Below are 12,952 nucleotides of genomic sequence, written 5' to 3'. Positions count from 1 at the left end.
CCCATGACCTGAGAAAGAGTTGATAATACCAACTTAGAAGTATGGGGAAAAAATGTTTCTATCAGTCTCCAATGAAAACAGAAGGTAAACTTAATATATTGTTTTCTATAAAAGACAAGTCTGAAAGATCAAACGCCAGTCCAAATAATCTGGAAAGAGAGTAAGATGGCTTTCTAATCAACAGAACACATGTCATTATGATTTAGGGGTTCTTGAACAAAGAAGGCATCAGAGCTCCCCAGAGAGATGACAATAGCTCGCAGAGGGGAGGGGATGTGGAACCAGAAAGACCAGACCACTTAAATCCTTAGCTAATAAGAGAGTAACTTTAGGCATTGCCTTCTCGCTGCCTGAATGGAATTGTGAATACCAACTGCAGACCTTCGGTACAACAACAAAACGGCATCTGGGATGAGATTTCAAAACTAGAGAGATGGCATGCTAAAATTTTGAGTCAAAGCAATAAACAGATATGAGGGCATTTCAATATGTCTCTGGAAAAATGGAATTAAAAGACAATAGATAATTTTATGCAAAAAATGTTAAAATCTATGCATAGATTTTTAATCATACACATTTTCTATGGACTTTTTAAAGACCTCTCACACGCGTGGATTTCAGATTTTTTGCATGAAAATAAACTTACCTTTTACCCATTGCCTCATAATTTTTAAGTACCCTACTATTTTAGTTATCACGTTGAAACATAACTTCCAATGCATTTTTAAGTATCCTTGAAAATAACTTTCTACTGCCATTTTACTTCCATTCACATGGCATACTTAGAAAACCCAAGTAAGTGTACACATCGTTAGTTTCACAGTGGTCAGACTGCTTTAACACCACTCCAAAAGCTCCTTAATTTTGGACATTTATACATGGATTTTTATGGTACAGTCTCGAGGTCTTTCTATAGACAAATTGTGAGAGTGCCGTTTACGACACTGACCTGTTTTTACAAAATGACCAGAGGAAGACTCTACTAGGAAGAGCTGTATCTGTTATGTTAACAGATATTACAGGAGCCAGCGGAAGTGTCAGCTACAGCCAATCGGGTTCTATTGCATCATGACCTTTCACATTTCTTTCCATCACAAGCAGCTGACACATAAACATTCAGATTCCAAAGAGGAATGGGCTCTCGCTGAATTAATTAAACTTAATGAGTACAAAGCAGAGCATATAAATTAACTTGACAGAGTGATAATAATCAGAATTAAATTAAATTAAGATGAAGTGTTAAAAAGAAAAGGAAGATGAGATCATTCAGTCTCATACCAAATGGCCTGTTATATTAACTTCAGGAATGATTGTTCTGGATAATGGTCTGTTCTGGATGAATTTTGCTGTGTTCTGGCCATCAGAAGCCTTGACGCTGTCCGCTGTATGCACAGGCTTGGCAAAGCTGTACACATGGGCCTGCCCGTCCTTACTTCCGGGTGCATCCTGATATTCTGTGATGCAGAGCACACGGAGCTCTGGGGAACTGTTCACCCCAACACAATGGTTACCATCCTGCCAACCAGTGTGGACTCCACTGTGGGCAGACAGGACTCAGAAGGGCAATGAATGGAGGAGGACAGGGTGCTGGCAGCTAATGAAATAATTTTTAAATCCTTTCACCCTCCAACTGTCCCCTCCCCTTCCTCCCCGGCTAATTGGGTTGGCTCATCTCCTCCTCTTCTTCCAAAACGCTGAAGACAGGTCTTCTGTGACATATTGCCTCCTCTAAGCTGCCTGTGACATAACCTTTCAATGATTTTATCTGACAGAACTGGCACAGGGAGGCTGCTGGAGGGGCCTGGGCTACAAGGGATAGGTTTACTTCCCACTTTACCATTTGGTCTTCAGGGAAATAGAATAAACAGAAAGAAAGAATTCCTAAACACACACACACACACACACAATCAGGTTTATATGTTTAAGAGAGGAATTCAGTTATTCCTAGAAGAAGGTGCTAAGGAAAGAGCAAGCTTTACAGCGTAACTTGGAAATTGTAGGAGTGGGTTCTGCAGCCATCCGCCCTAGCATCGAAACCTATCCCAGGCACTCGCTGTGTCAGCTTCGCCAGGTAACCCAGGTTCCTATGCCTCAGTCTCCTGAGCTCACTGGTGGAGTTGTGAGACAAAAACAAGTTAAGACACGAAAAACTCTTAGAATGCCTGGCCCATTTAGCACTCAATAAATGCTCCGTGTTTTTGTAACCATAACAAAGCACTTTCACTTATAATCTATATACTTTCCCCCAAATGGATTAAGGTATCTTCTGAAAGCAATGCAAAGGAGAGAGAAAACTGAAAATAAATGAGCAAAAATATATTACAAGGATGAGAGAAGGATATTCACCAACTACAGGGATAGGTTTAACCGTGACCTAATAGCCCTAAAACTGACTGATTATAAGATTCCCGTTGTCTGGAGAAAAAAAAAAAAGCAGCAGGTGAACTTTTAAAAAAACACTGAAGTTCTAAGTGTCATTTATCACCTGGGTACTTAAAGTGGGAACTGCTAAGAGCAAATCAGTATCTTCAGTTCTGAAAATGACCAGAGAATGACACAAACTCAGAGAACAGATTAGTAATGGCCAAGGACAAGGGACAATGGAGGTGGGGGTATGACTGTATAGGGGCGGCACAGGGCGGATCCTTGTGGCACTGGCACAGTTCTAGGGCTTGACTGCCATTGTGATTGTATGAGTCCATATCTGTCACAGAATTCCATGGAACCAGACACACACACACACACACACACACACACACCAGTGCTGGCTTCTTAGTTTTCCAACTTCTTGTGAAGGTATATTTCAAAACAAAAAGTCAAAAAAAGATTAAAAATATTCTACAAGTGGATATTACTTACATTGCCATAAAAAAGTCTTGTTGCATGGTTGGCTTGAGGTTTTACTTTTCTTTGAAAGAACCATTTTCCTTAAAATAATACTTTTCCTCCCCTTTAATCCCCCTCCTGCTCCCAAAGGCTGCATCACTTGATCATATAAACTGGCTGTAAAGTTCATTTTAAGTTTTTCGTTTTTGCTTCCAGGCCTGCGCTTTCCTGCTGTTCTTAGCAGGTGGGCTGTGATCATCTCAAATTCCCACTGATCCATGCTTAACCATTTGCTCACTATTTCTATCCAGGCGAGAGCAGTCCTTTCATTTCTGGCCTCTCTAGATTTCTGTCAACACTTCTGGGTTACTTTCTGTAACAAGATTTTATTTACGTGCAGTGATCTTCTCTCCCTGCCTCTTTTCAGGTCAACTATTCCCTGATGCTGAGCATGTGAAACCTCTCAAAGAGGCAAGCATGCAACTTATCTGACTGGCTCAGAGGTGGGCCACACTGCCACAAGGAGACGTTTTCATTACTTGATAGGACAGGAGCCACTCCAGGCTTTTGTGACATTAGCCTGAGGGACACTGAACCTGCCTCAGGTGCCAGTACCCACTGGGGACGCTGTGGCCTGCCCAGGGAATGTGAGCACGTACCTTTCACCTGCACGAAGTCCAGCTGGTGAATGGACTGCAGCAGAGGGCTGTTGTCCAGACTCAAGTCGAAGTCGGTGGTCATCCTGGGAGTGAGTGTGCCCTTCCCCCACTGGTCCTCAGTCAGGTGCACTCTCCTTATGAGGGCGTCAGAGATCTAATCACATCAAAGACCACAGCCTAAGAAACAGAACACCACACTCCAAACACGGTGCTTCTTGACCCTCTGGGGTGTCACCACCAAAGCGCCTTGGGGCCCAGACCCTCCCTGCTGCAGTGCAGTTGATGAGAGGGGGTTGGCTAGGACGGGGGTGATCCAGCCTTAGCAAGCAAACACGCGTGTCTCTCTGAGTCAGGAGGAGCTATAAATAGCAGGTGCTCACTGGTCTAACAGACAAACCTGGATGTGTGATTATGCTCTTTATCACTAAAAGCCAACAACTTTAAAGAATGATACAATGGTGACCAATTAACCTTATTAGAATCAACAGCTTCCAATTTTAGCTGTGTGTATCTCATCAAGACTTGCAAATGCTTTGTAAAACAGTTTAGACAGACTGTGTATAGAATGTCTTACATTTTCAGTGCATAATCTTCATGTGATTATCACTTTCTTCTTTGGTATACAACTCTTTCTTATATTCAGTCTCCCTCTGTCATTCTTAGCTAGTTTAGCAGAATTTGAGTTGGAAGATATCTACAAGGTGCCTTATCATTGGGATCAAAATTAAACAAAATTCAGCTTATGTCACTGCATTTCTCTAAAACGACACTGAAGAACAAAAAACCTCCACTATACCCACTAGATCACTGACTTGCTGGTCAGTAGGAGGTATCAAGAAAACATAAGCCTTGCATAACTGGGCATTTCCAGCAGATGAAACTGCCTGAGGGATATTAATGGAGAAAAACTCAATTCTTAGGCAAGGCATTAACTTTGGAAGAGCTTACAAGAAATTACATTTTTATGATCAAACACAAGAACATAACCAACACAGCCCATGCACTTTTCAGTTTTGGAATATATGTTTGGAGACACTTTCAGAAAGGCAGTGGGGTTTATCTAGCTGGTACCCACCCACTATGGGGTGAGGAAGGCTGTATGGGGGATCCATACCCAGCCAGGAACATCAGAAGGCCTTCCCAGGATGTCTGAGACTCAGCATGGGACATTTGGAACCTACGCAGAAACAAGTTAACACTCACCTGCAAAAAGCCACTAGGGTCGTTTTCCTTAATCACCTCCAAGCAGTACTCCATGAGACCCGTGGTCTGGCGCAGTTTCACAGTGCAGTGAGAGATCTGATCTCGAACCACCTAGGATGGATGAGGAGACAACGGTTCAAGGTGGCAGAGGGCAGCAGAGAAACAAACTGGGGCTTTGGAAAACTTCTTCACACCAGGATCCGAGGGCTCCATGGAATGGAACTAAACGAGATGATTTTGTGGGCAGTGTCTGCTATGGACCTGGCTTTGGGAAACAGACAAAAGAGAAGGATTAGAGAAACTGGAAACAGGGTCCATTAGAAGGAAGGCTGGAACCCTGTGCATCTGGTGACCCTGGCACGTTCACATACACCTTCCCTGCTCCCCTGGGAAGCTGACCTTCCTGAGACCTGCTCTGCAGGTGAGGTCAGGGGTAGTCTGTAAGGAGCCGGAGCCCCCTTCTCCTACCCTCTACCTGCCCTTTATAGCACAGACGTCACCTCTCTTTCTTTCTTTAGATTTATTTTATTTATTTGAAAGACAGAGTTACAGAGAGAGACAGAGAGAGACAGAGAGAGAGAGACAGAGAGAAAGAGAGAGAGGTCTTCTGTCCGCTGTTTCACTCCTCAGATGGCCGCAATGGCCGGAGCTGCGCCGATCCGAAGCCAGGAGCCAGGTGCTTCTTCCTGGTCTCCCACGCAAGTGCAGGGGCCCAAGAACTTGGGCCATCTTCTACTGCTTTCCCAGGCCATAGCAGAGAGCTGGATCAGAAGAGGAGCAGCTGGGACTAGAACTGGTGCCCATATAAGATGCCGGTGCTTCAGGCCAGGGCTTTAATCCGCTGTGCCACAGCGCTGGCCCCACAGACATCACCTTTCAAGCCCAGTGCCTTTCCCTTCCTGCCCCTCCCCACAGTCCCAGGGACATTTGTCCTGATTCTCTTTCCTTCAGTGGGTGGTGGAGTTTGTGAGAGAAGAGATAATGACAATAAGGAAGTTGGAGACAGAAGATGGCTATGGAATTAAGTTTTAAGAATAACCCACTTAGACTCACGGTCTCATTTTGGAAAACGGTTTCAAAGGCTGTCCTATTTGCCAAGCTGTGAGTCAGCTTTAACCTAAATAGGCATGCAGTTACTGCCTCTGGGAAGTTGTCTTTGCCCAGTGACAAATGCGTGACATTCCCTGAAAAGTGTCCTCCAAGGATGCTCAGCTTCTGTGTCCTCCACTCAGTGACCTGAATCCTGAATGGTTTCTGAAGCACAGAACTGAACAAGGATTTTCCAGGAATCTTAATTTTTATATAACTTTACAAAAACCTCAAAAACATCCAGTATTTTGGGTTCTATGCATGATAACTAAAAATAATTTTATTAATTATTAAAGCACATTTGCTTGCTGCTTCTTTTCATTTTTGATTATAAATTTATTTTTCACTAAGGTTGTCATATCCACTTTCCAAAATAATTGGGAAATACGTGAAAAAAAAAAGAAGTAATTTCATCATCTTCACATAAAGTCTTAAAGCACTTTGATATTCCCTGTTTTTTTTTTTCTGAACCAGACTTATTTATTATTCCAATTATAGCCTATGACAATCCCTTCTCCTCCCCCACACACATTTAATCCCATATCTTAGTAATTCTCCATGCTGCCACCATTAGTAAATGTTACTGCCTACATAGACATCCCACTGAGTAGATCTTGACAATTTATTTAATCATTTGTGTTTCTCTATTATTGTACATTTAACGTCCTCCTAATTTTTGACAACTCATTCACTTATTACTTCTGGGTTATTTCCCTGCTAACTTTTTGTCATGGTAAAATACACATAAAGCAGCATTTTCCAAATTAACCACTTCCAAGTGTCCAGTTTTGTCCGTTCACTCCACAGTGCGGCCATTACCACTGTCCATCTCCACCACGTTTTTCATCTTCCCAGACTGAAACTCTGTACCGAACTAAATAATAACTCCCATTCTCCCCCTCACTCCAGCTCCTGGCCATCACTCTTCTCCTTTTTGTCTCAATGAGTTTGATTATGCTAGGAACCTCATATAGGTGAACTCACACAGTATGTGTTCTTTTGTGGCTGGTTTATTTCAGTGAGTGCAATGTCTTCCAGGTCTATCCATGTTACAGCATGTGTACAAACTGCCCATGTATGGATAACCCACATTTTGTTATCCATTCATCCACTAGTAGGAGCTTGGGGTGCCTACTCCTCCCGGCTACTGTGGATAAAGCTATTGTGAACATGGAGGCACATGTATTTGTGTGAGCCGCTGCTTTCACTCCTTGGGCTTCACACTCAGAGGTGGAACTTTCTGATCATACAGTAATTCGAGGTTTAGTTTTGTAAGGAACTGAGAAGTTGTTTTCTACAGCAGCTGTACCATTTTAAATTCCCACCAGCAACGCACAGGGGTTCAAATTCCTCCACAGCCTCATTTTCTTTTTTTAAATTTTTGACAGGCAGAGTGGACAGTGAGAGAGAGAGAGACAGAGAGAAAGGTCTTCCTTTTCCATTGGTTCATCCCCCAATGGCCGCTGCGGCCGGCGCGCTGCGGCTGGTGCATCGCGCTGATCTGAAGCCAGGAGCCAGGTGCTTCTCCTGGTCTCCCATGTGGGTGCAGGGCCCAAGCACTTGGGCCATCCTCCACTGCACTCCCGGGCCACAGCAGAGAGCTGGCCTGGAAGAGGGGCAACCGGGACAGAATCCGGTGCCCCAACCACGACTAGAACCTGGTGTGCCGGCGCCGCAAGGCGGAAGGTTAGCCTATTGAGCTGTGGCGCCGGCTGCTCCACAGCCTCATTAATGCTTATTATTTTCTGTTGGAATATAATAGTGATCCTACTGGGTATGAGGTGGGGTCTTACTGTGGTTTAGATTTGTGTTTCCCCAATGCCTAGTGAGGTTGAGCATCTTCTCATGTGTTTATTGGCCATGTGCATGTCTTTGGAGAGATGCTTATTCAAGTCTTTCTTTATTTTCCATTTGCTTCTTGTTGTTGAGTTGTAGGAGTTCTTTATATATTCTAGAAATCAATCCCTTTTCAGATACATGATTTGTAAGCATTTCACCTATTAAGTAAGATACTTTTCACTCCTTTGATGTGTCCCCTGAGGAACAAATATCTTTACCCTTTTAAAAAAATATTTATTTATTGATCTTGAAAGTTAGAGTTACAGAGACTGGCGGGGGGGGGGTGGGGGGATGTTCCATCTGCTGGTTTACTTCCCAGATGGCTGGAATGGCCTGTGCCCGGCCAGGCTGAAGCCAGGAACTTCATCTTCTGTTGCTTTTCTCAAGCTATTAGCAGGGAGCTGGATCAGAACTGGAGCAGCCAGGACTGAACTAGCACCCACTTATGCCTGCTCCTCTACAATGCTGGCCCCACAGATATCTTTACTTTTGATGAAGTCCAACTTAACTATTTCTATTTTGGTTACTATGCTTTGGCTGTCAGATTCAGGAATCATTGTCAAATCCAATATCCTGCAACCTTCTTCCTATGTTATCTAGAAGTTTTATAGCTTTAGGTCTCACATTTAGCTCTTGGATCCATTTTCATTTTCGTATATGGTGTCTCTTAAGTGTCTAACTCACTCCCCCTGCCACCTTTTTGGCATGCAGATACCCTGTTTCCCCCACACTGTTGAAAAGACCGTCCTCTCTCCACTGAAGAGTTCAGGCACCTTTGTGGAACATCATTTGACCGTGATTGCAAGAGTGTATTTCTGGACTCTATTCTATTCCAGTGTTCTGTATGTCTATCTTTGTGCCAGGATCACACTGTTTTGATGATCATAGCTTTGTAGTAAGTTTTGAAACCAGGAAGCACTGAGAATTCTAACCTTGTTCCCTCCTCTTCCTCTTTCCTTCCTTCCTTCTGATTAATTTATTTGAAAGGCAGGGTGCCAGACAGAGTGAGAGAGACCGAAAGATCTTCCATCCACTAGCTCACTCCTCTGCCAGGGCAGGGTCAGGCTGAAGCCAAGAGCCTGGAACATCATCTGCGTCTCCTATGAGGGTGGCAGGGCCCAAGCACTTGGGCCATCCTTTGTTGCTTTCCAAGGCAGGGAGCTAGATCAGAAATGGAGCAGATGAGACTTGAACCAGCACTCCAATACGGGATTCCAGTGTCGCAGGCAGTGGCTTAACCCACTGCATCACAACATCACAAGAATATTTTGGCTATTTGTATCTCCTAACGTTCTGACAGCTGATTTGTTATTGCTTTTTAACTTTTAATAAAAATTACAAGGAAAAACAGAATGAAGAATTTAAAATCTTTTTATTGCAATTGGTGAAAGAAATCAACTTTGATGGGAAAATTATTTTTGTGATTTTTTTGGGGAGGTGGAATTTAGAATTCACTGTATGATCTCTTTTTTCCTGCTTTCCATTTTTAAAAAAATATTTATTTATTTATTTGAAAGGCAGAGTTACAGAGAGGCAGAGGATGAGGCAGAGGCAGAGGCAGAGGCAGAGAGAGAGAGAGAGAGGTCTTCCATCCGCTGGTTCACTCCCCAGTTGGCCCCAACGGACGGAGCTGTGCTGATCTAAAGCCAGGAGCCAGTTCTTCCAGGTCTCCCACGTGGGTGTAGGGGCCCAAGGACTTGGGCCATCTTCTACTGCTTTCCCAGGCCACAGCAGAGAGCTGAATTGGAAGTGGAACAGCCGGGACTCGAATTGCCCGCCCATATGGGATGCTGGCACTGCAGGCGGCAGCTTTACCTGCTACGCCACAGTGCCAGCCCTCCAGTATGTTTTTGACAACCACCACCACCACCACCACCATCTGTTAGTCTGGGTTCAAGGAATGAAAATTACTGCATTTTCTAATAAACATGTAGGCTAGGATTCTGCTTTTTGGGTCGTGGTGGGGTGCTACAGAAGGAAAACACTTAAAAATTCAAGACAGGAGACCCAGGTGGAAGGCGCCCTCTGCAGCACTAGGCTTACCTAAGCTGTTCCCAGGGGATGCATGGAGGCTGCTGGGTAGCAGAAACCTCAGCAGTCAGCATTTCATTATCCCCATAGCATCTACCCTTTGACCACTGGTACTAAAAGTCCGAGTAACAAGCACAGACCAGAGATTAAAAGGGTAATGCACAGAGACTCTGCTGTTGAGGCAAAAATAAATTGAGTTGTTGAATTTACCGACCAGGGCATTCAGGTCAGTAATCATTTTAGGACATAAAGGTACAAACACAAATACACTACCTGGTCCCTATAAAACTCAATGTCTGCTCTGTACGATTCCTTTTCTAGTAAGGTTTACTCGGTACTGCTGGAGGGCAGTGCAATTGCTAGGGCTCTCTGCCTGTTCTGGAGAAGCGGAAGTGTTGCAATGCCAAAGAATCCACGAGCTTTGGCAGGTGTCTGCCACGGCTCCTGTATTCCACGGCTCACGTTTCTCAGGAGCACTCAACATCCCTGAGTTCCAGGCTCCCGACACTCAGCGTTGCTGCAACCGAGATGGTCTGCCTTTTAACATTTCACTCATTGCACAATGGCCACAACCTGTGATAAAATCACTGCTAAAAATTAACCTACTGGGTCCCCAGAGTACATTTAGTTGACTTCAAGTTTCTGAACAAGTTTAACAAGATTTCCTGCACTGTGGAGATGAGCCAGATAATTAGAGTATAAAGATTTTGGGGTAGGCTGTGTCGAACAGCAGAGTAAGCCAAAGGTTGGGAGGCCAGCAACTCATATTGGAGTGCTAGTTTGAGTTCTGGCTGCTCCACTTCCATTCCAGCTCTTTGCTAATGCATGTAGGAAAGCAATGGATGATGGTACAAGTCTTTGAGTCCCCGACATCCATGTGAGAGACCTGGATGAAGTTCCTGGCTCCTGGCTTCAGCCTGTCTCAGCCCTGGCTGTTGCAGTCATCTGGGGAGTCAATCAGTGGATAGAAGATCCCCCTTCCACCACCCACCCCACCCCACTCCACCATGCCTTTCAAGAGAATAAATAAATACTGTTTTTAAAAAGGTTCATAAAGGGGTCAGCGCTGTGGCACAGGGGGTTAAAGCCCTTGCCTGAAGTGCTGGCATCTCATATGGGTGCCGGTTCTAGTCCTGCCTGCTCCTCTTCCGATCCAGCTCTCTGCTATGGCCTGGGATAGAAGATCGTCCAAGTCCTTGGGCCCCTGCACCTGTTGGGGCCAACTGGAGAGTGAACCAGCGGATGGAAGACCTCTCTCTCTGTCTCTACCTCTCTCTGTAACTCTGTCTTTCAAATAAATAAAATAAATCTTAAAAAATATTTTTTTCTCTAGTTGGGTATGTTTTATCAACTCTCTTACTTGCTAGTTTCTTCAACCTGTGTTATTCATACCACTTCTTAATATTATTTTATTTTTTTAAAGATTTATTTATTTGAAAGTCAGAGTTACACAGGGAGAGGGAGGGAGGGTGGGGGTGGGGGTGGAAGAGAAAGAGAGAGACAGAGGGAGAGAGAGACAGAGACAGAAAGATCTTCCACCTCCTGATTCACCCACCATGTGGCTGCAAGGGCCAGGCCAGCCTGAAGCCAGGAGCCAGGTGCTTTATCTGGGTCTCTCACTTGGTGCAGGGCCCAAGCACTTGAGCCATCTTTCACTGCTTTCCCAAGCCATCAGCATGGAGTAGATCAGAAGTGGAGCAGTTAGAACATGAACCATTGCCCGTGTGGGATGTCGATGTCTCAGGCGGTGGCTTTATCCTCTGCGGCCACAATGCTGGCCCCTATTACCATTTATGTTTACATTTTTTCTATGTAAACAGTTCCTAGGATGTCAGGCCCCGTCACTGTTGAGTTATACATTTTTGTGCTTTGGCACTGATGCCCCAGGGAACCCCTTGACACCATATGTGCAAGTGGCTGGATTCGAGCTCCTTTTCTCAGGAACTGTGTGAGTTGCAGGAAAGATACAAACAGGACTGCGAGAACAATGAACTTGCTTTCATTTGCACAAAAGACTACACCAGCTCTCGTGGGGCTATGAATTAATTTGCAGTCCAAAGTTTCATGGGCTTTCAAAACTGTATCTGAAGAGCTACCATCTGTTCTGGATGACAAGTGCCTATCAATCATTCGAACAGTTTTATTTTGTTAAGTGGCAAATTTATAAAAGTCACTTCTTGGGTCAAGACATGACAATGACATCTGCTTTGAGAGTCTGAGAGTGGACTACATTGTCCCTTTGTTTTCTCAGACCTCTCAACAGCCTAGAGCACCCATGGGAGAGCTTATGTAATCAATCCCAGTGGAGACTTTGCTCTGTCTGTTCACAACTCCACTCCGATTGCTACCAGGCCAATCTCTCTCCTCCAGTCAGCCACCAAGACACAACAAGCAGTGAGACCTGAAGCTAACCAAGGAGAATTTCAGTATTTCACCCAACTGTGACCTTGACACCTATCCCACTATGTCTGGAAACACATGACACATTGATGTTTTGAGTAAAATCATGTGTGAGTTCAAGGTATAGTGCTTTAGTTGTTATACTCATTTGGTACAATACGGAATTCTCTCTCTCTCTTTTTTTTTTTTTTGTTCCCTAGAGTAGAACATGTCTACTGTATCATTTGATTCACAGAAACTTAGTGGCAGTTACATTAAAGAAAAGCATTTTTAGGTTTCTCATGTGTCACTTTTCTCCCACATGGTTTCAAGCACGACTTTTTCCCATTCTCTTGATTCCATCCTCTGTACTGTTATTAACTTACCCACATAGACAACGACACATTTCAAGAATAAGTCTGAGGCTTTGAGTTAGGAAGAAAGAAAGAATGAAAGGAAGTAAGGAAGGAAGGAAGAGGGAGGAAGGGAAATATACTCTTAGGATTCTATCTATGAATTACATTGAATCTGTTTTCTTTGTATTAGTATCACATTAATATAAGAATTGATGAGGATTGTGTTGTAGTAATTACACACTTGCTGTGGCCCTGAGAATTGAATGTATTAATAAATGTGTCAAAAAATAAAAAACAGATATGCAAAGAAAATCATTCAGGCCTATTAAATAAATAAAACACACACCTGTTTTAAGTAAGGCTACATGTTTTAAAAGCCAACCTATGAACTTTATATTCCAGAAGTGTGAGTTTCATCAATAGCCTTATCATGAAACATTGAGCAGAATATGAGAAGTTGAAGGAAGAAATTAGGCCATTGGGAGAGATAAGCATTTGGTATAGTTACACCCACTCAGGAAAACATGGTTCTCTGTAGGATGTGTGAATTATTCTATCATCTTCAAAGCA

The 12,952-nt window shown here is 43.8% G+C and overlaps 1 protein-coding gene across 10 annotated transcripts in view; it reads right to left on the bottom strand.

Moving 5' to 3' along the window:
- TRIM9 (tripartite motif containing 9) overlaps window positions 1-12,952 on the bottom strand; it is a 114,306-nt gene that overhangs the window by 36,500 nt on the left and 64,854 nt on the right. For all 10 annotated transcript variants that reach the window (XM_008269649.5, XM_002718240.6, XM_017348289.4 and 7 more), the window contains exons 4-5: window positions 4,689-4,799; window positions 3,486-3,639 (exon numbers count right to left, since the gene is read on the bottom strand). In XM_008269649.5, coding sequence (XP_008267871.3) covers window positions 3,486-3,639; window positions 4,689-4,799 — 265 coding nt within the window. The remainder of the gene's footprint in view (window positions 1-3,485; window positions 3,640-4,688; window positions 4,800-12,952) is intronic.

This window comes from Oryctolagus cuniculus, chromosome 12, assembly GCF_051225735.1.
Source record: "Oryctolagus cuniculus isolate XC-2025 breed Fujian yellow rabbit chromosome 12, ASM5122573v1, whole genome shotgun sequence".
NCBI classification, from domain to species: Eukaryota; Metazoa; Chordata; class Mammalia; order Lagomorpha; family Leporidae; genus Oryctolagus; species Oryctolagus cuniculus.
The sequence above is the reverse complement of the archived record's forward strand: the minus strand, read 5'-3'. Positions and strand labels throughout refer to the sequence as shown.